Source organism: Lynx rufus, unplaced genomic scaffold (genome assembly GCF_022079265.1).
Source record: "Lynx rufus isolate CCGP_SWC_20201006 ecotype Redwood Valley unplaced genomic scaffold, mLynRuf1.p SCAF_38, whole genome shotgun sequence".
Taxonomy (NCBI): domain Eukaryota; kingdom Metazoa; phylum Chordata; class Mammalia; order Carnivora; family Felidae; genus Lynx; species Lynx rufus.
This window is the reverse complement of record NW_025814854.1, coordinates 1,870,711-1,896,109: the sequence shown is the minus strand read 5'-3', so window position 1 is coordinate 1,896,109 and position 25,399 is coordinate 1,870,711. Positions and strand designations below refer to the sequence as shown.

Here is a 25,399-nt window from a genome sequence, read left to right as displayed (position 1 = left end):
TAAAAAAATTTTTTTAATGTGGAATTACAGACTTTGTTTTGGTTTTGTTTTTAAAAAATTTCCTAGGGGCACCTGGGCGGCTCAGTCGGTTAAGCATCTGACTTCAGCACGGGTCATGATCTCACGGTTCGTAACTTCGAGCCCTACATCGGGCTCTGTGCTGACAGTTCAGAGCCTGGAGCCTGCTTCGGATTCTGTGTCTCCCCCTCTCTCTGCCCCTCCCCTGCTCATGCTCTGTCTCTCTCTGTCTCAAAAATAAATAAAAACATTAAAAAAATTATTTTTTAATTTCCTAGAGTACTACAAACAAGAGACCTCCCAAAAATATTGAGGAAAACATTTACAACATATATAACAGAAGAGTCCTCCACATACACATATTGTCTGTAGAAAGCTCTTCCAAATCACTGAGAGATGAATTCACAGCCGAGCCCCCTGGGGGGCAGCATTCGGAGGCGAGGACACCTTGCTCTGTCTCAAAGAGCAAAAAGCACCCTACGGATAAGCCCAGGAACCTCACAGTATGTTCTCTCAGCCGAGCTGTGAAGGACTGCAAGGCAGCTTACTTCTAAAAAGAAATTTTTTTTAATGTTTAGTTTTTGAGAGCGAGAGACAGAGATGAGCAGGGGAAGGGCAGAGAGAGAGAGGGAGACACAGAATCCGAAGGAGGCTCCAATCTCCGAGCTGTCAGCACATAGCCAGATGTGGGGCTTGAACTTACAAGCTGTGAGATCATGACCTGAGCCACAGTCAGACACTTCACTGACTGAGCCACCCAGATGCCCCAAGGCAGCTTACTTCTAAGAAGGCTTCCTGGGAGCAGAAGTATTTGGGGCAGAACTCGTAAAATGCTTTCACCAGTTGAATGAAGGAGAGAAAAGGGTTAAGTAGAGTATGGTGTTGGAAAATGTCACCTTTGGAAGTTACAGTCCCATCTGAGTGGGGGGGGGGGTAAAGTGAGAGGGACGGTGGTGGGACACAAGACTACAAAGGGCCACTACAAAGGGACGGCAGGGGCCCCTATGGCACATGGCGTATTTCCACAGAGGAGCTCTGCAGAGGGTGAGGACAAGGGCTGAGCTAGTTCGAGCAAAGGCATGAAGGCAAGTCCAGAGTGGCAGTAAAGAAGGCCAACAGCAAGTAGGACACCACTGCATATGTCCCCAGTGAGGAGCAGTGGAGGCTGGCATGGGGGCGGTGGGGACGGAAATCCCACACCTGGCAGGGCTTGCTAAGTGACTGGATATAAGGATTTTATGTTTATTTAATAGAAATAAAATACAAAATGTTTATCCATTATACTCTTGACCAGAATGAATACAATCAAAATAGATCTATTTGGTCATTTAGTTTTATGTTATCTGTCCTTGAAATCACAGACATTTCTACAGATGGGAGCAATACAGACACAGTTCAAATTAATGAACTGGATTTTCACAAATATTTACCTTTTTAGTCTCAAATTGTAATTAATTTAGAATGTCTGTCAAAGGTTTTGTTTTTTTTTTACTGGAAGATACCACATTCACATCTAAGCTGTTAGAATGAAAAATAATTTGGACAAATGTGTACTAGAACGTGTGTCTGATTTCTATAGGTCCTTAGACAAAAGAGAGATATCTTCTAATAAACATGCTTAATCATATGCATAACCCTACACATAGCAGCAGGTCAGCCGCCAGCCCTGAAATCACCCTGCAAACTCTTCCCCCAGTATTTACCAAAGACTTTCAACGGCATTATTGAACCACCAAATGACTGTGAAAATTTAAGTCAGATGAACCCAATTTTCAATCTAGTTTAAATGCATATGGGTTGGGGCACCTGGGTGGCTGTTAGTTGAACGTCTGACTCTTGATTTCGGCTCAGGTCATTATCTCAGGGTCATGGAATTGAGCTCTGCATCGGGCTCCGTGCTAAGCATGGAGCCTGCTTAAGATATTTCTCTCTCTTCTCTCTCTCTCTCTCTCTCTCTGCCCTCCTCCCCCACTTGTGCACTCTCTGGGGAAAAAAAAAAGGTATATGAGTTAAGGTACAAAGCTCAGCTACAGTCACAAAAGACTCAACAATACAATGGCTTAAAGAATAAAGTTTATTTCCCTTTCACGTTCTGAGTGAGTGTACTCAGCTGGTTACACATCTTTTGTGAAGTCCCTCCAGGACTGCAGTTTCCAACACGTTCCACAATCCTCTAGGACACTGTTAGCATTTGCAGAGTTTGAAAGGAGTCGTTTGGGGTTCCTACTGGGTGGAAGGAAAGAGGCCAGCTGGGAAGCAAGTTGAATGTCTTTGGGCCTACCCTGGAAATGGCACACACCACCCGAGCACACGTCCCGCAGACAGGAACCCGGGTCACACCTGACTGCAAGGAGACTGAGCCATGCAGCCTGATCCTGCTCCCCAGGACACACTGGTGTTGCGTACACATAATCTCTGCCAAAAAAGCCTCTGGAGAAAATGCCCATCATCAGGAAGTGGAGGTGACTGCCGGTCAGGATGACGGTTACCTCTGAGCAGGAGACAGTTTTAATTGAGAAGGAAATGTTGAGGTTTTGAAGATGCAATTACAAGGATGTCCTCTTCATATTAATTCATTAAACTGTAGTTTAAGTTTTTGCATATTTTGTTTCTCACAGCAAAGGGTTTTTAAATAATGATCAATCTTGCAGCAAGAAGATATATGTAACCGAACCCTTACTGCATGTGTATCGCGAGATCCCTCAGTGTAGCACATCAGAAATGCAGACCCTGAAGTGACGTGTAATGGTAATGCTGTTCGGTGTTACTTGTTTGTAGTAACAAATATTTGTAGTTATTCTCACTGATTTATGAGTTCAATTTTTATACTTATTTGGTATGAAATGGGTTTTAGAAATGGGACACCGAATACAGTATTTTACTTGTAAGAGGTAAGGGTCAGATGCAGTAACAACTCAGCATGTGACAAGGGTCCAGGAATTAACTAGGTCTTAGGTCCAGCATCATTCATCAATAACCCACCAGCAACCAATTTAATCCAATCCATACGAAATAAGAAACTGGTGAGACTCTGTGGCAGACAAACTCCAGGGTGGTCCCAAGACCCCTCCTTCCTAGTACTCACACCCTTGAGTGTGGGTGGGACTTACTGGCTCACTTCTAACCCACAGAGTACAGCAACGGTGACAAGATGTTCCCAATTACTCTGCCGACAACTATGACGACACTCTAGTTAGGGAAAAAGCAAGCTGCTATCACGTAAAGCTAGGCCTAAGGAGAACCACGTGAAAGGGAACTGAAGGTGTCTTAGAGCCAACAGCCAACCGAAGCCCTCAGTCCAAAAGCCTACAAGGAACTGAATCTGCCAACAACCATGTGCACTGGAAGCAAATGCTTCCCCATTCGGGCCTCAGATGAGACCGTAGCCCCGGCTCACACCTCTGCACTGTAGCCCAGCAGAGGATGAAGCTAAATTGTGCCCCAGCTCCTGACCCACAGACACTGGGAGATAACAAATGTGGGTTGTTTTAAGTTGCTAAGTTGGTAGCAAGGGTGTTATGTAGCAACAGACAATACAGAATCCATATGAAAATTCCACTATTTTTCCAAATCCAGTAACATTTGACAGAAAAATACCTTTATCTTTTCCTACTACCTCTCAATAAATGTATGAAAACTAGAATTTTATAGGGTATAAGAACATGACAAGAGTTCACAAGATCGACTGATGGCCATAAATCTTTCTCAACAGACTCACACTGAAGCTACCAGAGACATTTTACTATTTCTATCATTTTTTATTCCTATCGGTTTTTAAAGGGAAGTACATTTCTACCTGTCAAGTACACACTGCTTTTTTATTTTAGAAACTATACAGGAGAAAGAAGAAAGCTCTTTGATATTTAAGTATTTATCATCCTTACTATATGCCCCCCCACCACTCCCCAAAACACTATCAAAATTTCTAGGTAGGTAGTCCATACCCAAAAATTCTTACCAGTTCATTTATTAATGACTTCTACTCTAACGAGGCTCATGAGCAACAGAGGCCTGAATATGAACAAATCTAAATGTTAAGTGCTACCTATATCTTCGAGAAACTGCACATATATAGCTTTTGCACAATTTTTCAATACTCTCAATTATTTCATCACAATTACTCAATTATATCTCATTCACATATAACTTACTCTGTGGAAAAGAAACAACAAATTGGCCGACTTAAATATTAAAAAACAAGACAACTTTGCTAGTAAAAAAAATAACTGGTGCTCCAAATATTTCAGTCATACTTGTGAGCGTATGTCACTGCTGTTATATATGATGCCATAAATGCATATACACGTATCTGTCGATCTTTGCCACCTAGGAATTTATTCATTTCTCTGGCAGCATAATACACACACTGTCAAAAACACCCCTCTGGTCTGCCACACATAGTAAGCAAATATTATGTCAATGTACGTTCAATGACCCAAGAGCTAAGGCTGAAGCCAGGGGCACCGTGAAACAGCCCATCTCTTCTGAGGTCACTTACACAGCCAGTGCAGATTCTCAGGAAATGTTTGGCATAAATGCCTGGAACAAGGAAGAGAGTGCTACATTTTAAAGCATTAAGGGCTGGAGCGCCTGGTGGCTCAGTCAGTTAAGCGTCTGACTTGATCTCAGGTCACGATCTCATGGTTCGTGAGTTTGAGCCCTGCAACAGTCTCTGTGCTGACAGCTCAGAGCCTGAAGCCTGCTTTGGATTCTGTGTCTGCGCCTCCCCTGCTCGTGCTCTGTCTCTCTCTCTCAAAAATAAATTTTGAAAAGAAATCTTAAAGGGTTAAGGGTTAAGAGAATGTGAAGTCTAGCGAGCAGCAGGTCAGTTATCACTGAATGAGAGGAAACCAAGGGGAGCAGGACTCCATTTGTTTGTAGCAAAGCTTCTCTACACAATATAAAGTTCCTTAGAATAATTCTGCTGGCTCATTTTCAAACCTTAGTTAAGGTAACTAAAGACAGATTCATAAAAATTACTCACTCTTTTCACCCCTCTCCAATGCTTAGACTCCACTAAGTCACCTGAGTACACAGCAGACATAATCTTCTGAGCAACACTGGAAAGCGGTATCTTACAGGGATCAAAGCCTACAAATGCCTCATAATTTTCCATTTTCATAAATCCTAAATGTAAGATAAACATAATATCCATATATTAATTGTACTTCAAAATAAGAAGTTATTTGAAAAATGTTACATACAGAGACATTCATAAAAATCACTCTCTGTAATGACCACGTAAAATAGGAATCAATTATCTCCATAGTTACCGATACAATAGAATAGCAAGAAGGAGGCAAAATGGTTAGAGACTCAACTGGAATATTATGGTAAACAGGTAACAAAGCATACAATTTCTAGTTAACCAATTTTGAAGCAAGCAATCTATTCATATACTTCCTGAGGTTTGAAACAAATGGCTGTTATAATCTTCAACTGTACAAATCTAGTAACATAAACATTTTTAATGGACTTGGGTAATTATGATAGACACACAACCTGACATCATTCCATGCACACCTCTCAGCTGTACTCGCCCCTGGGCTGAGTGGGCGAAGGTGTGGAAGGGACAGTACAAATCATCAAGTAGCTGGTCATACATCTAACACACATGGCACTAATCTAAACAGAATGTGCTGTTCCATGAGCCAGGAAACTGGGTGACATATTTTCGCACATTACTGGAGAAAAGAAAAATTTTAAGTAAATTCTCTATTCCACTGTAGAATAGAGAAAGAAAAAAAGGAATAAAAGTCACCCATGAGGAGCTAAGAGAAAAATCTTAGACAAGACTGTTAGAAATTTTCAAGCATATTTAGATCTACTTAATAAATATACATTTTTAAATAATGTACAAATATAATAATTGGCAAAATAATTTTGTTCAACAGATTATAAAAATTATGAGGGCTTATCTGTCACCTAAGCATACCCATTTTCTGATGGTTACAGCTAAAAAATTCCACAAAAGTGTAGTTTTTAGACTAGCATTCCATATTAAAAAGTAATATATTCTGGAGCAGGAATATTCTTGAATAAGGAATATTCCTTGAATATCTAGATCCTCCTTTTCCTCTGCAGAGCTTACATAGTATGTAACAGGCCACTTATAAATCAAGCACTCAAGAAACACTTGATGTCATGACTGATAAATAAGCTATTTCAAATTATTTTATCCCACTCAAAATAATTTCTAATGGTCCAAATAATACACTTGTACCCCAACTGATACAATCTAACATTTAAGTATTCTCCCTCCAGAAAAACAGGTAAAATAGACTATACATCCTTTGAGCAGCCACTTCTATGGCATTTTCAAATTTCATTTAAAAATCATTCATAATGTGTCATACTGAAGTCAAAGCACTAAGATGTCTTGCAGAAATTCTAAGTCCCCAGGACCCAGATGCTAAAATGAACAATGGCCAATGGATACCCAACATTCTTTGTGGAACAAATAGGAACATTCAGAGTCTCAAAGTCTACAGCAGGGAATTACGGGGGGATACAGTTTGAGTATTTTACTTTATAGAATTTTACTGTATAGTCAAATACGAGGGTACTTGGCTATTCCATATTAAGGTGTTTAACACCTTAGGGTTTAACAATGCTGATTCAAAGTTCTACAAAGGTTTAAAATGTTTCACAGTAGAAATTTTCTATTTCTAAAAAAAAAAAAAAAAGTAAAAGCGACTGAACTAATTCTATTAAGAAATATTTGCATTACGTAATAATGCTTTTTCCCTGTAAGTAAAAAGTTATCAGAACTAGGTCCCACCAAGCAAATGTTCAAGTCATAGAAAGCACTGGTACTTTGAATAAATATACTATATGAGGGAAAAAACCAAACTGATACAATACTTGAATTAATTAAATGAAATGTTCCATTGACCTCAAATTTAAAATTTTAGTAGTGTTTATTAGCTATGTTTTCCCCCTAATATAGAAAACATTAAAACATAGCATATGTAGTAAAGATTCCGTTTTTAATAATCTTCAATCTTCCAGACCAACAACTTTAATCTTTGACTGGTTTTCTAAGTTCTCCACAATATCTTTCAGATAATCTTCGTCTTTTAAAAAATATACATATAATTCTCTTTCCATTCGATGCAGTTTATTAGATGCCAAAATTTTTCTTTTTGTCTTCACATCAGCAAGAACATCAGTAAGAAGATGATTCAACTTATTCAGCTGGGATTCAACTTGATGAAACTGCTCTGTTAACTCCTAAATGAAAAATAAAAATGCTTTTAATACAAAAGCTCTATTTGTAATAGCAATTATAAAAACTTAAAATGTAATTTACATGGAAAGAATCCGATACAGTTATTCACACGATTTTAATGACAAACCTCAATTAAAAATCCATAGTAGGTTTAATACAAATTCTATGTTAGACTCAACTGCAACAACTTTGGACAGATAACTAAGAGATTCAGAACAAACTGTTACTCCCTGAAGAGTACTTGACATGTAAACTGTTATGCATATTCATACACTCAACAAATATTACTAACTGCCTACTACATGCCAAGTACTGTTTTAGAGACTACAGGTATAAGAATGAACATCACTCTTTCATGAAGTTAACAATCCACTTAACTGATCAAACCTTTTTTAGCCTAATCTCAGTCTACGCTAAAGAAAAGAGGTACTGAGAAAGCCTTGAAATGAAGCAATTACCAATAAAAAAGAATCATCTCAACAAAACCTCCATTTTTCTCTTTTCACATTGTTAAAGACAGAATTACATGTAACATTCAACAATCCAGATTTACCATGTAGTTCTCCTGCTCAAGAACCTAGACATGCCAGACCCTTCACATTTAATACACTGAAATGCCTCACCTCCTAAAATTAAAAACTATTTATTAACAAGTTTCCATGGCTTTCTAATCAAGTATTCTACCTCTAGAAATTTCCAGCCAGTATCCCCAAAGAGAAAATCCACAGCTCTGTCTCAATCTTCTGCACCTTCTCAACACGGTCCATGAGCATGGTAATCACCTGGGGTGCCTGTGACAAATACAGATTCCTACACCTCACTCCACACTGCATTACTCAAACTCTAACAGGCTCCCCGGTGATTCTTATAAACAAGTTCAAGAATGACTGCTTAACACATGTCATAAATGCCAGTTCCAGAGAGCAGTACTTTTTCAATTACATTTTAACAAAATCAAGTAATATCTACATTACATGGTCTCCCTTTGAGGAAAAACTTGGTAAACTTGAATGAGAAACTATAATCTCACCTTTAATTTCAATATGAAAGATCTTAACAATTACTAAAATAATATTCCTACAACACTGAAAAATATCCACCTTGATTAACAACAAAAATGCAAGTTAAAATTTGTATGCGTGGCATTTTTAGATTTCACTGGGTTAAGGAAAAACATTAAATGACAGTAAGATTATAGTGAAGTGAAATCATCATACTTTAGTGATTCTAGAATGAAACCTTTCACATTTTAAGATATCTGACATCCGGGGCGCCTGGGTGGCTTGGTCGGTTGGGCATCTGACTTTGGCTCAGGTCATGATCTCGCAGTCTGTGAGTTCGAGCCCCGCGTCGGGCTTTGTGCTGACAGCTCAGAGCCTGGAGCCTGTTTCAGATTCTGTGTCTCCCTCTCTCTCTGCCCCTCCCCTGTTCATGCTCTGTCTCTCTCTGTCTCAAAAATAAATAAACGTTAAAAAAAATTAAAAAAAATAAAAATAAAAATAAAAAAAGATATCTGACATCCGTATCATTTTAAAATTCAGAGCATCTTGTGATTACTATTAACCACTCATAAGAAACACTCTATCACCAACATTCAGGAAAAAAAGTTTTTTACTGTGATGAGAACACTTAACATGAGATCTCCCCTCTTCACAGATTTTTAAGAGTATAATGCAGTATTGTTAACTCAGGCACAATGCTGCACAGCATTATCTCCAAAACTTATATATCTTACTTAACTGAAACTTTTTATCTGCTGATTAATAACTCATTTACCCTCTCCAATCCCTGGTAACCACCATTCTACTCCCTGCCTCTATGAGTTTGACTATTTTAGATATCTTTGTGAGTGGAATCATACATTACTTGTCCTTGTGACTGGTTTATTTCACTTAGCATAATTTCCTCCAAGTTCATCCATGTTGTTACATATTACGGGATTTCTATGTATTTATTTTTCAAAAAAAATTAATGTTTTTGAGACAGAGACAGAATGTGAGTGGGTTAGGGCCAGAGAGAGAGGGAGACACAGAATCCAAAGCAGGCTCCAGGCTCTGAGCCGTCAGCACAGAGCCCGACGTGGGGTTCGAACCCACAAGCTGTGAAATCATGACCTGAGCCGAAGCTGGACACTCGACGTCAGGCGCCCCACGGGATTTCTTTTTATTAAGGCTAAATAATACCTTGTACGTACATACCACATTCTCTTTATCCATTCCTCCACAGATAGACATTTAAGTTGTTTCCATACCTGGCTATTATGAATAGTGCTACAATGAATGTGTAAGTGCTTCTTCCAGATCCCGATTTCAATTCTGTTTCAATACTCAGAAGTGGAATTACTGGATCATATGGATCATTAAGTTTTTGAGGAACCTCCATAGTGTTTTCCACAGCAGCTGCACCAGTTTGCACTCCTAGTAACAGTGTACAAGGGTTCCAATTTCTCAGCATTCGCCAACACTTTTTGATACTAGTCATTCTAACAGGTGTAAGGTAATCGTTCATTGTGGGTTTTTTTTTTTTAATGTTTATTTTTGAGAGAGAGAGAGAGCGAGTGCACACACGAACGGGGAGAGGCAGAGAGGGAGGGAGACACAGAATCCAAAGCAGGCTCCAGGCTCTGAGCTGTCAACACAGAGCCTGATATGGGGTGGGGCTCGAACCCATGAACCTATGAACATCGTGAGATCATGACCTGAGCCGAAGTTGGACGCTTAACCGACTGAGCCACCCAGGCACTCCCGTTCGTTGTGGTTTTGATTTGCATTTCCCTGATGATGAGTGACACTGAGCACTATCCATATACCTGCTGGCCCTTTGTACATCTTCTTCGGAGAAATCTCTATTCAAGTCTTCAGCCCATTTTTTAATTGGGTTATTACGGTTTTTTGCTATCACCAACATTCTTAATGTATAGTGTAGAAAAATAAAGACAACAACTTTGAGCCAAAAAATAACATAGAAAGGGCACTTAGTCGGTTAAGCGTCTGACTTTGGCTAAGGTCATGATTTCACAGTTCATGAGTTTGAGCCCCGCATCAGTCTCTACACGGACAGTGGGAAGCCTGCTTGGGATTCTTTGTCTTCCTCTCTCTCTGCCCCTCCCTGCTCTCTCTCTAATAAATAAATTGAAAAAACAAAAATAACATAGAAGAACTGCACGTCAAGTGTAAAGCTTTGAAATACCCTAAACATTTTAATTGGCTTATTTTTTCCTTCTAACATGTATATTCAAGAGTGATATGACATTAAAAAGAAAAAAGTGATATGATAAAAATCCATGTCTACCTGCACCTAGAAGATATCTTCTAGAAAGTATTCAATAAAAATTCAAAATAAAAAAGTATTGTGTCAGTTAACAGAAAGTTTTTCTTTTTCAGCAATTCATAAAATGATGGTGTACCTTATGATCAATGGTGTCTAGCAGACATTTAAATAGTGCTGGTGGCATGAAAAACAGGTGCGACTCCTCAGAAAAGCAATATGGCAGCATCAAAGGTCCCCCCCTCCCCCGCAAAAAAATGTATATACCTAAGAAAGCCAATAATCCTATTTCCAAGAATTCATCCAAATGAAAAGTATCCAACAACAAAAAACTATATACACAAGATATACATGATGTCATTCAAGAGCAAACAAAATTAAAAAAATGAAGACTACCAAAAAATATTCAACAACAGTGGATTGATTGCAGAAATTACTGTAACATTAAAAATTAAGAAAATTATTCAGAGTGAAAATGTTTATTTCATAATGCTAAGTAAAAAGGAATAAAAAGATGTGTAAAGAAAGGTGAAAAGTATATATTTTGAAAATACTAACCAAAAGAAAGATGGCATAGAAAAATTAATATCAAACCAAAATTAAGTCAGGAAGCACATAAGAATAGAGAAAGTAATTATGTAAATACTAAATGGTTCAATTCACTGCAATTCAAATCCATCATGATAATAATTCGTCACAATTTTAAACTTGGCAATACAGTTGACCCTTGAATATTGCAGGGGGGTTTAGGGCACTGACTCCCCGTACAGTCAAAAATTCGCATATAAATCTGGATTCCCCCAAAACTTAACTACTGAGAGCCTACTGTTGACATACAGCTGATTAACATATATTTTGTACATTATGTGTATTATATACTATAATCTTACAATACAGTAAGCTAGAAAAAAATGTGATTAAGAAAATCATGAAAAAATACATTTACAGTACTACACTGTATTTATTTATTGAAGAAAATTTGAATATAAGTGGACCCATGCAGTTCAAACCCATGTTGGTCAAGGGTCAAATGTAACTTATAAAATAGACTCAAATATAAAGAAAACACTGCGAGAACTACAACAAATTTTCAAATCTACCATCATAGGAGGTTTTTACTAAATTAATACAACTAAAAGACGAAATCAGTAATAATCACAGTTATCACTTCACACATATTAGGATGACTATTATATACATTTTTAAAAATTTTTTTTTATTTGAGGGAGGACACAGTATGAGCAGGGGAGGGGTAGAGACAGAGAGAAGAGAGAGAGGAAAGAGAGGAGAGAGAGAACCCCAGGCAGGCTCCACACTGCCAGCACAGAGCCCAACGTGGGGCTCAAACTCATGCAACCATGAGATTATGACCTGAACCAAGATCAAGAGCCAGGCACTCAACCGACTGAGTCACCCAGGCACCCCTATATATTTTTTAAAAAAGGAAAATAAGTGTAGGTGAGGACATGGAGAAACTGGAACCCTGTGCACTGCTGGTGAGAATATAAAATGGTACAGTTACTAAATCAACAAGGAAACAATGGCTTTGAATGACACACTGGACCGGATGGACTTAACAGATATATTTAGAACATTTCATCCTAAAGCAGCAGAATACACATTCTTCTCCAGTGCACGTGGAATGTTCTCCAGAACAGATCACATACTGGGACACAAATCATCACTCAACAAGTACAAAAAGATCAAGATCATACTGTGCATATTTTCAAACCACAAAGCTATGAAACTCGAAATGAACCACAAGAAAAAATGTGGAAAGATAATAAATACTTGGAGACTAAAGACCATCCTACTAAAGAATGAATGGGATAACCAAGAAATTAAAGAGGAAATTAAAAAGTACATGGAAGCCAATAAAAATGATAACACCACAGCCCAAAACCTCTGGGATGAAGCAAAGGTGGTCGTAAGAAGAAAGTATATAGAAAGTATATAGCAATCCAGGCCTTCCTAAAGAAGGAAGAAAGATCTCAGATACACAACCTAACCTTACATCTTAATGAGCTGTAAAACGAACAGCAAATAAAACCCAAAACCAGCAGAAGACAAGAAATAATAAAGATTAGAGCAGAAATCAATGCTATCGAAACCAAAAAAACAGTAGAACAGATCAATGAAACCAGAAGCTGGTTCTTTGAAAGAATTAACAACATTGATAAAGCCCTAGCCAGTTTGATCAAAAAGAAAAAGGAAAGGACCCAAATAAATAAAATCAAGAATGAAAGAGAAGAGATCACAACGAACACAACAGAAATACAAACAATAATAAGAGAATATTATGAGCAATTATACACCAATAAAATGGGCAATCTGGAAGAAATGGACAAATTCCTAGAAACATAAACTACCAAAACTGAAACAGGAAAAAATAGAAAACTTGAACAGTAAAGAAATCAAATTAGTAATCAAAAATCTCCCAAAAAACAAGAGTCCAGGGCCAGATGGCTTTCCAGAAGAATTCTACCAAATATTTAAAGAAGAGTTAACACTTATTGTCTTGAAGCTCTTCCAAAAACCAGAAATGGAAGGAAAACTTCCAAACTCTTTCTATGAAGCCGGCATTACCTTGATTCCAAAACCAGACAAAGACCCCACTAAAAAGGAGAACTATAGACCAATTTCCCTGATGAACATGGATGCAAAAATCCTCAACAAAATACTAGCCAACCAGATCCAACAACACATTAAAAAAATTATTCACCACGACCAAGTGGGATTTATACCTGGGATGCAGGGCTGGTTCAACATTCGCAAAACAATCAATGTGATACATCACATCAATAAAAGAAAGGACAAGAACCAAATGATCTTCTCAATAGATGCAGAGAAAGCATTTGACAAAATACAGCATCCTTTCTTGATAAAAACCCTCAAGAAAGTAGAGACAGAAGGATCATACCTTGAGATCATAAAAGCCATATATGAAAGACCCAATGCTAACATCATCCTCAATGGGGAAAAACTGAGAGCTTTCCCCCTAAGGTCAGGAACAAGACAGGGATGTCTACTCTCGCCACTGTTATTCAACATAATATTTGAAGTCTTAGCCTCAGCAATCAATCAACACAAAGAAATAAAAAGCATCCAAAGCGGCCAGGAGGAGGTCAAACTTTCACTCTTCACAGATGACATGATACTCTATATGGAAAACCCAAAACGTTCCACCAAAAAATTGCTAGAACTGATCTGTGAATTCAGCAAAGTCGCAGGATATAAAATCAATACACAGAAATCGGTTGCATTCCTATACACCAATAATGAAGCAACAGAAAGAGAAATCAAGGAATTGATCCCATCTACAATTAATTGCACCAAAAACCATAAAATACCTAGGAATAAATCTAACCAAAGAGGTAAAAAAAATCGAAAACTATAGAAAGCTTATGAAAGAAATTGGAGACACAAAAAAATGGAAAAATATTTCATGCTGTTGGATAGGAAGAACAAAATTGCTAAAATGACACTACCCAAAGCAATCCACATATTCAATGTAATACCTATCAAAATAACACCAGCATTCTTCACAAAGCTAAAACAAACAATCCTAAAATTTGTATGGAACCAGAAAAGACTCTGAATAGTCAAAGCCATCTTGAAGAAGAAAACCAAAGCTGGAGGCATCACAATCCTGGACTTCAAGCTGTATTACAAAGCTGTAATCATCAAGACAGTATGGTACTGACACAAAGACAGACAGATTAATGGAACAGAATAGAGAACCCAGAAATGGACCCACAAACGTATGGCCAACTAATCCCTGACAAAGCAAGAAAGAACATCCAATAGGATAAAGACAGTCTCTTCAGTAAATGGTGTTAGGAAAACTGGACACCGACATGCAGAAAAATGGACTTGGGCCACTTTCTTACACCATACGCAAAAATAAACTCAAAATGGATGAAAGACCTAAATGTAAGACAAGAAGCCATCAAAATCCTCAAGGAGAAAGCAGGCAAAAACCTCTTTGACCTCGGCCGCAGCAACTTCTAAAATTTTTTTTTTTCAACATTTATTTATTTTTGGGACAGAGAGAGACAGAGCATGCACGGGGGAGGGGCAGAGAGAGAGGGAGACACAGAATCAGAAACAGGCTCCAGGCTCTGAGCCATCAGCCCAGAGCCTAACGCGGGGCTCGAACTCACGGACCGCGATATCGTGACCTGGCTGAAGTCGGAAGTTTAACCGACTGCGCCACCCAGGCGCCCATCAACTTCTTACTCAACACATCTCACATCTCCAAAGAAGGGAAACAAAAGCAAAAATGAACTGTTGGGACCTCATCAAGATAAAAAGCTTCTGCACAGCGAAGGAAACAATCAGCAAAACTAAAAAGCAACCAACAGAATGTGAGAAGATATTTGCAAACGACGTACCAGATAAAGGGTTAGTATCCAAAATCTATAAACAACTTATGAAACACAACACCCAAAAAACAAATAACCCAGTGAAGAAATGGGCCAAAGACATGAACAGACACTTCTCCAAAGACATCCAGATGGCCAACAGACACATGAAAAGACGCTCAACATCACCCATCACCAGGGAACTACAAATCAAAGCCACAATGAGATACCACCTCACACCTGTCAGAATGGCTAACATTAATAACTCAGGCAACAACAGATGTTGGCAAGGATGCAGAGAAAGAGGATCTCTTTTGCACTGCCGGTGGGAATGCAAACTGGTGCAGCTACTCTGGAAAACAGTATGGAGGTTCCTCAAAAAATTAAAAATAGAACTACCCTACGACCCAGCAGTTGCACTACTAGGTATTTATCCAAGGGATACAGGTATGCTGTTTCAAAGGGACACATGCACTCCAACGTTTATAGCAGCGCTACTGACAATAGGCAAAGTATGGAAAGATCCCAAATGTCCGTCAATGGATGAATGGATAAAGAAGATGTGGCATATATATACAATCGAGTATTACTCGACAATCAAAAAGAATGAAATCTTGCCATTTGCAACTACGTGGATGGAACTAGAAGGTATTATGCTAACCGAAATTGGTCAGAGAAAGACAAACATCACATGACTTCACTCATATGAGGAATTTAAGATACAAAACCGATAAACATAAGGGAAGGGAAGTAAAAATAATGTAAAAACAGGGAGGGGGACAAAACATAAGAGACTCTTAAATATAGAGAACAAAGGGTTGCTGGAGGGGCTATGGGAGGGGGGATGGGCTAAATGGGTAAGGGGCATTAAGGAATCTACTCCTGAAATCATCATTGCACTATATGCTAACTAACTTGGATGTAAATTAAAAAATAATAATAAATGATTTTTAAAAATGGTACAGTTACTAGGCAAAAGTTAGGCAGTTCTTCACAAAGTTAAACACAAAATTGCTACATGATCCAGCAATCCAACTTCTAGGTATACACCCCAAAGAAACGAAAGCAGGGACTCAGATATCTATACACAATGTTCACAGCAGCATGATTCACAACAGCCAAAGGGTGGAAGCAACCCACGTGACCATCAACAGATAAACAGAATGTACTATATACATTCAATGGGATATTACTCAGCCATGAAAAGTAGTAAAATTCTAACATATGCTACAATACGGACAAAACAGTAATAAGTAAATAAATAATAAAATAAAATAAATAATGAATAAAATAAAACAAATTAAAAATAATAATAAATAAAACAGTAATCATACAAATTATTTCACATGAAATCATACATATGATTTCACTTACATCAGGTAACAGAGTAGGCAAATTCATGGAGACAGAAAGTGGAACAGAAGTTACCACAGGCTAAGGAAGAAGGGGCTAAAGTTATTGTTTAATGGGTACAGAGTTTCTATTTGAGATGATGAAAAAGTTCTGGAAATGTATAGTGGTCATGGTTGCACAATATGTGAATGTATTTTTGTACTTAATGTTGCTGAATTGTACACTTAAAAATGGTTAAAACTGTAAATTTTACATTTTGTATATTTCACAATAAAAAAATTATTTAAAAAAATAATCACAAGCATTCCTGTTCAAGGAAAGGTAGGTTATTCAAATCAATCCTCCCATAAGAAAAAAATGTAAAAGGCTAAAGGAAATATTTTTAAAAGTCAAGCAAAACAAAAACTTCGTAAAAGCAATGAAGAGATAACAAGACGTTAAAAGGAACTAGAAGTCCATAAAACACCCCAGACTGGTAAGACAGCCCAGCGGCAGCTTTACCTAGGACAACCGCCAATCTTAGAAAACTAGAACCTATGATTCTTGAGACTCACAAGATGAGTGAGAGAAAAATTGAAGTCCAAGGTCCACAGAAAGTAGGAAGTCAAATGGGAGACCCTCTTCATGATAAGCCAAGGATCACAGGACACCAATAATCTTTTTTTTTAATGTTTATTTTTGAGAGATGGAGAGAGACAGAGCACGAGCAGGGGAGGGGCAGAGAGAGGGAGACACAGAATCCGAAGCAGGCTCCAAGCCCTGACCTGTCAGCACAGAGCCCGACACAGGGCTCAAACTCATGAACTATGAAATGGTGACCCGAGTCAAAGTGAGACACTTAACTGACTGAACTACACAGGTGCCCAGGACACCAACAATCTTAAGATCAGAATGGTCCAGAAGTGGAAGAGCCCCTGGATAGAATTACAGCCCAGACAGAAATCACCTGGATCCTCCAAAGACTCTTAGACTTAACCCAGTTTAAGGTTCAGAACTGGTCGGGCCCACAGTATCTAACAAAAGAAACATGAAGGCAAAAAGCACTTAAGGATCATTTATTTCATAATGATAAGAGGCTCCCTTCACCAGAAAGAGTGATTTTATTTTTATTGTATGCCTCAATATGGTGATGGGACAATTTGTTTATAGAAGAAAAAAAGAACTAATAAAATTAGAACTCTACCTCATAATCATACATAAAAATAAACTCCTGGTGGAGAACTAAAAGTGAGTACTATAAGGTAAAGTAAAAAGGACTATCATTATGATGTTAAGAGCAAACCTTAACAAGATATGAAAAACAAAATATAAAAAATGGCAAACCAAAGAGTAATAAAAATAAAATAAAATAAAAATACATAAAAATTAAAATGCTAAAAAAAAAAAGCAAAAAACAAAGTAAAAAAGACAAGCCACAAATAGGAAGTGAATACATATAACACATGTAACAGAAAAAGGATTGGCACTTGAAATATATAAACTCCTACAAGTGATTTAAAAAAAAAAAACAACCCGAAAGGGGCAGCGGGTGGCTCAGTCGGTTGAGCATCTGACTTCGGCTCAGGTCACGATCTCACGGTTTGTGAGTCTGAGCCCCTCTTCGGGCTCACTGCTACCAGCACGGAGCCCGCTTTGGATCTTCTGTCCCCCTCTCTCTCTCCCTTCCTCTACTCATACTCTATTTCAAAAATAAACATTTAAAAAAAATGGACAAAGGAGATGAACACAGAATTCTCAGGAAAAGATGAATAGCCAGTAAATAACTAAAAGAGGCCTCAACCTCCTTAATAATTAGGGAAATGCAAATTACGACCTATATGGGATGCACCGATTAAGAGAATTTACAAATCAGATAGTGCTATGTGAGGAAAAGGATGTGGATCAATATCATCTCTTTGAACCCATGTAATATGGTACAACCACTCTGGAAAACAATTTGACGTACGCTGAATCTGAACCCGTGATACAGCAACTCCACTGCTGAGTGTGCACATGTGTGTACACGCGCACAGCTGTGAGACATATGACCAGACTGTCCACAGCAGTATAACCTACAATAGCAAAAACTGGAAATAACTGAAATGTCTGTCAACGTAACACATAACTGTGGAATTTCATATAATGGAACACTAACTACATGAAAGAGAAAACTTTACATATGTCAACATGGAAGAAGGTCAAAATCTTAATATTACTCAAGAAGTTACTAAAGAGTATACATAACATAATTACACCCCATACGTAAATTTCAAAAACATACAAAACTAAACAATATACTGTCTAGGAATATCTATGTGTAATAGAAGTACACAAAAAAGCAAGCAAATGATAAAATCAAGCGAAGTAGTTCTCCTTGATGAAGAAAGGGAAATGCTACTTGGAGAAGCATGCCATCACAGAGGACTTCAAATATAATAATTCTCTATTTGCTAATAAGACAGGTGAAATAATAACAGGGGTAGTTTTTTTTTCTTTAAATACTTAGTATAAACATTACATATCCGGGGTGCCTGGGTGGCGCAGTCGGTTAAGCGTCCGACTTCAGCCAGGTCACGATCTCGCGGTCCGTGAGTTCGAGCCCCACGTCGGGCTCTGTGCTGACGGCTCAGAGCCTGGAACCTGTTTCCGATTCTGTGTCTCCCTCTCTCTCTGCCCCTCCCCCGTTCATGCTCTGTCTCTCTCTGTCCCAAAAATAAATAAACGTTGAAAAAAAAAAATTTAAAAAAAAAAAAAAACATTACATATCCTTTTATGGCTAAAATATTTTGTAAGTTTTTAAAATTCTATGTACATCAATCAAAACCATCTGAAAAATATTATTTATGTGTGACTAAAGCTAGGATATAAAATAATAAATTTTATATTAGGGCAATAGAATTTGGGGTAATATTTTCCTCATGTTAACTCTTTCTTCAGTATCTTTTACAACAAACAATTTTTACAGCATCTTCAGTTACTATGGCATGTACCCACCTGGTCACTAAGCAAAAGCTGATTTCCTCCTTGATACAAAGTATCACAAAGCTCGTCCACATCATTATTCAGTTTGGACAGAAAGAAAGAATGTTCTCGAGTAGATACTGCCAACTGATCTTGTACTAAAGAAACATCCTGTTTTAATTTCTCAGCCACCTCCTCCAGGTTTCCATGGGTTATAAACAATTCTTTTTTCTTATTCTCTCCTTCTAAAAGTTGATAAAGCCTAAAATGTAAAAATAAAGTTATAAGAAAAATTCTCAATCAGTCTTATATATCACTATATAAAAATTCTCAATACAGTCTTCAAAATTATAATCCACTATATTGAGCATCTTTGGGGATAAGTAACAACTTAAAAATATTAACCTGGAAAAAAAATTAACCTATCTGCTGCTACATCAACCAACCGAAAACATTCCAGCTAAAATACCATCTTACTACAGAAATACATATTGTAATTACTACATCTGATTCCCATTTTCTCATCTCCCAAGTTTTAAATATAAAATACTTCTTGACTTTTAACTGTCATTAGCCTACTTCAAACAAAGCATGTTTCAGAAATACCTCCCAAGAAAACATCTCTTCCACAGAATACAACTATGATGTAGTGGAAATAACAAGGAACTTGAAACAGAAGACCTAGGTTGGAGTTGTGGCCGTCTTTTCAGACCCAGGTCAAGTCAACCTCTGAGACTTAACTTTCACATCACATACCTATTTTTATAGGATGGTGGTGGGTTTAAAAGCGGAAAGTTAAAAATATAAAATGTAAAATAAAGTGAATAAAGAACTACAGAAATAGTAAACTGGCTACTCCAGTCTTCTACATGTTTAATTGTCGAATTAAATTCCTAATGGACCATGAGGCCATTTAACACTTCAAACATTAATAGCAGAAAAATCCTTTGGAACAGATGGAAAAATGTGAGGTAGCACTTTCTACACATTTCTGACAAAAAGGGTTTGCTCTTTTTCTTCAAATTAAAAAACACAGATTTTGGGGCGCCTGGGTGGCGCAGTCGGTTAAGCGTCCGACTTCAGCCAGGTCACGATCTCGCGGTCTGTGAGTTCGAGCCCCGCGTCAGGCTCTGGGCTGATGGCTCGGAGCCTGGAGCCTGTTTCCGATTCTGTGTCTCCTTTTCTCTCTGCCCCTCCCCCGTTCATGCTCTGTCTCTCTCTGTCCCAAAAATAAATAAACGTTGAAAAAAAAAAAATTTAAAAAACACAGATTTTTAAAATTATTTTATTATTTTAGCAAGTTGCAACAGACCTCATAAAACTGGTTCAAGTCCAAGGCTGCCAATTTTTTTCTTGTGGGATGTGACTACACAATTTAAGGGGGGAAGCATTCTTAGCTCATGTCAATGCCACCCTCTGAAACTGCAATGGAGCAGCCCTTTCCATGCCCATCATCTGATTAATAAGAAAACAAAAGGATTAGATCACTTTCCCCTAGTCCTAGAGAAAAATTAGGAGTAGGATCCAGACTTTTGAGGCCTTTAACTACTTTAGCCCTCCAATTTTAGTATCCCTATACCATCAATTGCCTAGACATCCAAAAAAGGTTGGGAGCTAGCATTCCTTTTTGCCGATTCACCTGACTAGACACGGAAATGAAGTCAGTCTTCTCTCTCTACTGACACCTCCAAATGCAATCAATTCTCTACCTAGCAAAACCTACTACACCCCAAGCTGTACTCAAACTCCCTGTAGTTAAACTCTGCCCCAACCTCAAATAAGGCATCTAAACAATGGTGCTTAAAGGTGCATATGACCTTGTATACATTCACTCCTCCAGCCCACCCACCCCAGCTCTAACACAGCTGCTTCCAGATTGAACAAGAATGGAAAAGGGAGCAAAATATTCAAAAGGAAAAGAGTCACATACAAGAATGAAGGAAGAGAACAGACAGCCAGAACAGAAAGAAAAAATGTTTTAAACTTCCACAGCTTAGTTAAAACTCTCTATGGTATTTTACAACAAAAAGAATTACTGAAGAAATACAGAAGCATACCTATGAGTAGAATAGTCCTTGGTATCAATGGTATTCCTTGGATTTATCTGCTGACATACTGACGGGTCTGTCAGCATTTCTAATCGCTGGCGGAGCATCGCATTACTTTGACTAAGTTCTTGAACCAAATTTTCAAGTTGACGATGTATGTCCCAATGCTTTCTCAATTCAATTTCATATGATAACTGTAGAAGTTCAAATGATGCCTTTTGCTTTATCAACTGATTTAAAACTAACTCTTGTCTTGCTGTATAATAGTCTTGTTTAGCAATCTGTAGATCAAAATCTCCCTTTACAACTGGCATATTCAATAACTGGGCATTCTCTTTTACCACAGCAGGCAAGCTTTTATCTTTTATATAAGTGATTTGTTCTTCAAGTTTCAGAATCTCACTGTTCAAGCTAGAAATTTTAGCATCCAAATTATCTTTGCCAAGAGCCTACACAGAGAAAACAATCGCATTTAAACCAGTCAGTATGAAGTTGAAATCATTTTAAAATTCTTTTTACTGTCCCTTTTAGATTAGCAGATTAACATGCTCACTAATAAAAACTAATTTCATACTAACAAAAGCCAAAATCACAGTTTAAAAAAAGGAAAAGTGTGGACTAAGCCAAAGGTAAATCACTAAATTTTAATGCTATTACTACCACATATGTACAGTAATGGCTACCAAAACAGAGAGCTTTTCATGTTTGTCTTACTTAAAAAAAAATCATTAATTACCACACTACTCACTGAAAGCAAATGTACGCTATTTAGGTTTTTCTTAAAACTAAAATAATCCCAGTAGCTATTCTTCTAGTCTGTCACCTGATTTTAACCCTTGCAAAGAGTGACAGAACTCCAGATGTTATTCCGAAGTTTATGGCAGTTACAGAAAGTAACTTGGTACTGGTATTCAGTTTCAGTCCTGTTTTCACGCAATTATCTAGTGGTTACATTACCCAGAAAGCAAGCTTTCCAAGAGTACAGATATGTGCACTACACCTGTACATTCTCAACAAAAAGTCAGCGTTTCAGTCCACTGAACTGCATCCCTGACTTCATTAGCACCAAACAAGGAGCAGACAAGGCAGAACACACATACAGAAAAATAAAAAGGAATTTCAGTGTTCTCTGAATCCGAACCCACACAAATTTCAAATTCAGAAAAAGTACTTTTGCTGAAAATTAGTTAATGTGATTGCATTATAATCTGTTCCTGCCTTTTACTAATATGAAGATCTACTTGTATGAAATGCTGACACATTGGGACACCTGGGTGGCTTAGTTGGTTAAGCCTCTGACTTTGACTCAGGTCATGATCTCATGATTTGGGAGTTGAAGCCCCATGTTGGGCTACCTGCTGTCAGCACAGAGCCTGCTTCCGATCCTCTGTACCCCTCTCTCTCTGCCCCTCCCCTGGTCACATTTTCTCTCTCAAAAATAAATAAACGTTAAAAAAAAAAAAAAAAGAAAAGAAACAATGACACATCAAACTAAGCACTGAACAAACAGAAAATTAAAAAATGTATTTATTTTATCTCCCTTTCTAAAATACTAACATACCCTCCATTACTAACAATTACAATATGACACTAGTCTCATTTCTCATGTTTACCTTGCTAGTGAGGCTATGAAGATTCTCCTCTGCCCACTGTATACTTGACTTCATGCTCAAATTACTTGCTTTCAAGTGAATTAACTCATGTTGAGCACAAATGTATGCTAGCTGCAGCCTAACCATCTCCAGCCGTCTCTCCTCAAGGATTTCTTGATTATCACAAATAGATGGTGCTTGTATATCTAAAAGTTGAAAATTTTCTTCATTTGAACTTTCAACTACTTCATGTATACCTTGAAAGAACTGTTTTTTGGTATACAAAGTTAATGCTGCTGTGCTTTGCTCTTCTTGGCTTAGATATTTTTCCAAGGAAAACTGAGATAAAAACACCAGTGGATTTGCCCCTTGATCCAAATTAGAATGTCTGAAAAACATCATCAATTTAGCAACGCCATCAGTAAGACCTTGAAGTTCATTATTTATCTTGGTGTTCATCGCATTTAGAATTCCTTGACTCTGCTTCAGCCTTTTAGTGGCTTCTTCTTCTTTAGCACTTAACCTCAGAGATTTGTGGCTTGTTACCGAAGCCATCAACTGGCATTTATTACGTCGCTGAATTTTTAGGTTCTTCAATTTCTGCAGAGCTTGAACTTCAACTTCCAATTTCTCTAGCTCTTTGTCATCCAGGGTAGAGGTTTTCAAATCAGAAGTTTTACAGGTTTTAAGAACTTCATCCAGTGCTGCTCCTTCTAGGATGGGCTTGCCTGATTTTTGAAGAATGCTAAAAGCTTCCAATTCTTCTTTGGACAATACATTCTGTTCATTCACATTCCCACAAAACCACTTCAAAAATGCTTCATCTTCAACAGTCTCAAACAACCAGTCAAAATCTTCCCCATTAAGACTATCAGCTTTGGGATAATCAATTTTTTTTAATGTTTCCACAAACTCTTTTCCACAACTCATGGTTTAACTGCACAACTTTTTTGTAACTGATATGGGTTTATGGTGTGGATATTTAGAAGATAAACCCAAATACAAACAAACTAAATTTATGTTAAGTTCAGAAGAAGGACAAAATTTTTTTAGAATCTATGACTTCTCCTGGGGGGGGAAAAACAAACATTAGACCACAAATAAGACAACTAATAAGACAACTCTATTTGTAAAAGAACAGTATAGATAAATACCACAGATATGTGGGAGGGAAGCATCGAACCTGAGGTAGTTGTAGCTGAAATGTTTGACAGAGATAAAGAGAAAATAAACAACTAGGGTATTACTTAGAACACCGAAAAAATAATGAAAACCTAATTATCAAGAAAATCTTATTTTTTCCAAAGATACATCATATCGCATGAGTTCAGTTTTGAATTCAAAATAAATATATCTAAACAAGTCCAAGCCAGCCTGTGGCTAAGCAGCCTCTTTTCCTGCTTTTTCTAAGCAAACAGAAATAAATACGATAATGTCCTTGAGGAAGAGTCAACAAAATATTTACCTCGACGACTGAATCAGCACCCGCCATTCACACAAGAATCAATGCCCAGTCACGATGAACCCAGTGCAGAGAAAATCAGGCTTAAGATTTAAGAACCACCCTCAAACTGACCTTAAAAGTGCTCATCAACAGAAAAACAAATGTAACTTTGTAGGGTGGCGGGTGGTAAAAGGACTTAATGCGGCAACCATTTCGCAGTGCACAGAAATGTGGTCATCATGGTGCACACCTAAAACTAATACAACATATCCCAATTAGGCTTAAAAAAAAAAAAAACAAACAACACCTACGGCAAAAACCCCACCAAAACGCCAAAACCAAGTGCCCTCAAATTTCAGATCAGAAGCACCAAAGAACTAGGCGGACATGAAGTAAAAATGCTTTCGGCATTTGCTACTTTGCCACAAACGCGCCACCGAACCACCCCGCTGACTTCACCAAAAGAACTTCTCGGGGACGGAGACGAGCCGCACGGATTAATGATCTGCGTAACACGTGCGAAAAAGCCTCCGCTTTTGTTTTCTGTGTAATTCAGTCACGACACGGATGCACGTCAATAAAATACCCAACCACAAAAGCCACCGAATTGGCGTGAAAGGCAAACTGCACAAACCCCAGACCCACGCGGCCGGCTGGTGGCGTTCCGGAACGACCTCCCACGTCCCAACAGTCTTGCACCTGCCAGGGACCACGCTCCCGCCTGAGCCCCGCCCCCTCCCGCCTGAGGCCACGCCCTCCCGCCCTCGGCCCCACCCGCCCTCGCTCTCCCGCCAGAGCCCCGCCCCGGAGCCCCGCCCCCACCCGGAGGCCCCCTCACTCTCACCGGCGCCGCACTCTCCACCCACGCCCACTTCCCGCTTCCACTCACGCTCCCCGCCCTCACCCCTCAGCCCTTGCCCTCGCACCCGCGCCCTGCGGACCGCGACTGCGTCGCGCTGACAGCTACTTGCGCGCCTGAAGAGAATTCCCAGGGGTGCCTGTAAAGAAGAGGCAGCTGTGGGATCGGCGCCGCTCCCACAGCCCCACGCCCCGCGACGCCCAGAACAGTGAGGCCGGGGCCATTCACCTCTGGAAGCTCCGCTCGCGCCCCTCAGAAGCCCGCCGCCGCGCTCCGCGCCCGC

General features: G+C 38.5%; 1 protein-coding gene across 2 annotated transcripts; it reads right to left on the bottom strand.

The window, feature by feature from the left end:
- Positions 1–2,078: 2,078 nt before the first annotated feature.
- Positions 2,079–25,399, bottom strand: HAUS3 (HAUS augmin like complex subunit 3). Of its 2 annotated transcripts, XM_047094203.1 has the most exons (6): positions 25,345–25,399; positions 24,279–24,513; positions 22,835–23,881; positions 21,231–21,670; positions 19,207–19,435; positions 6,919–7,251 (listed from the first exon to the last, which is right to left on the bottom strand). In XM_047094203.1, exons 3-6 carry the CDS (start codon positions 23,741–23,743, stop codon positions 7,018–7,020), a joined length of 1,812 nt encoding a protein of 603 aa, XP_046950159.1. In that variant the 5' UTR covers positions 23,744–23,881; positions 24,279–24,513; positions 25,345–25,399; the 3' UTR covers positions 6,919–7,017. The 2 variants fall into 2 exon arrangements, 1 of the variants encoding a protein (XP_046950159.1); XR_006964818.1 differs by lacking the exons at positions 24,279–24,513; positions 25,345–25,399 and adding an exon at positions 2,079–2,509 and having other exon boundaries at positions 5,003–7,251; positions 22,835–24,268.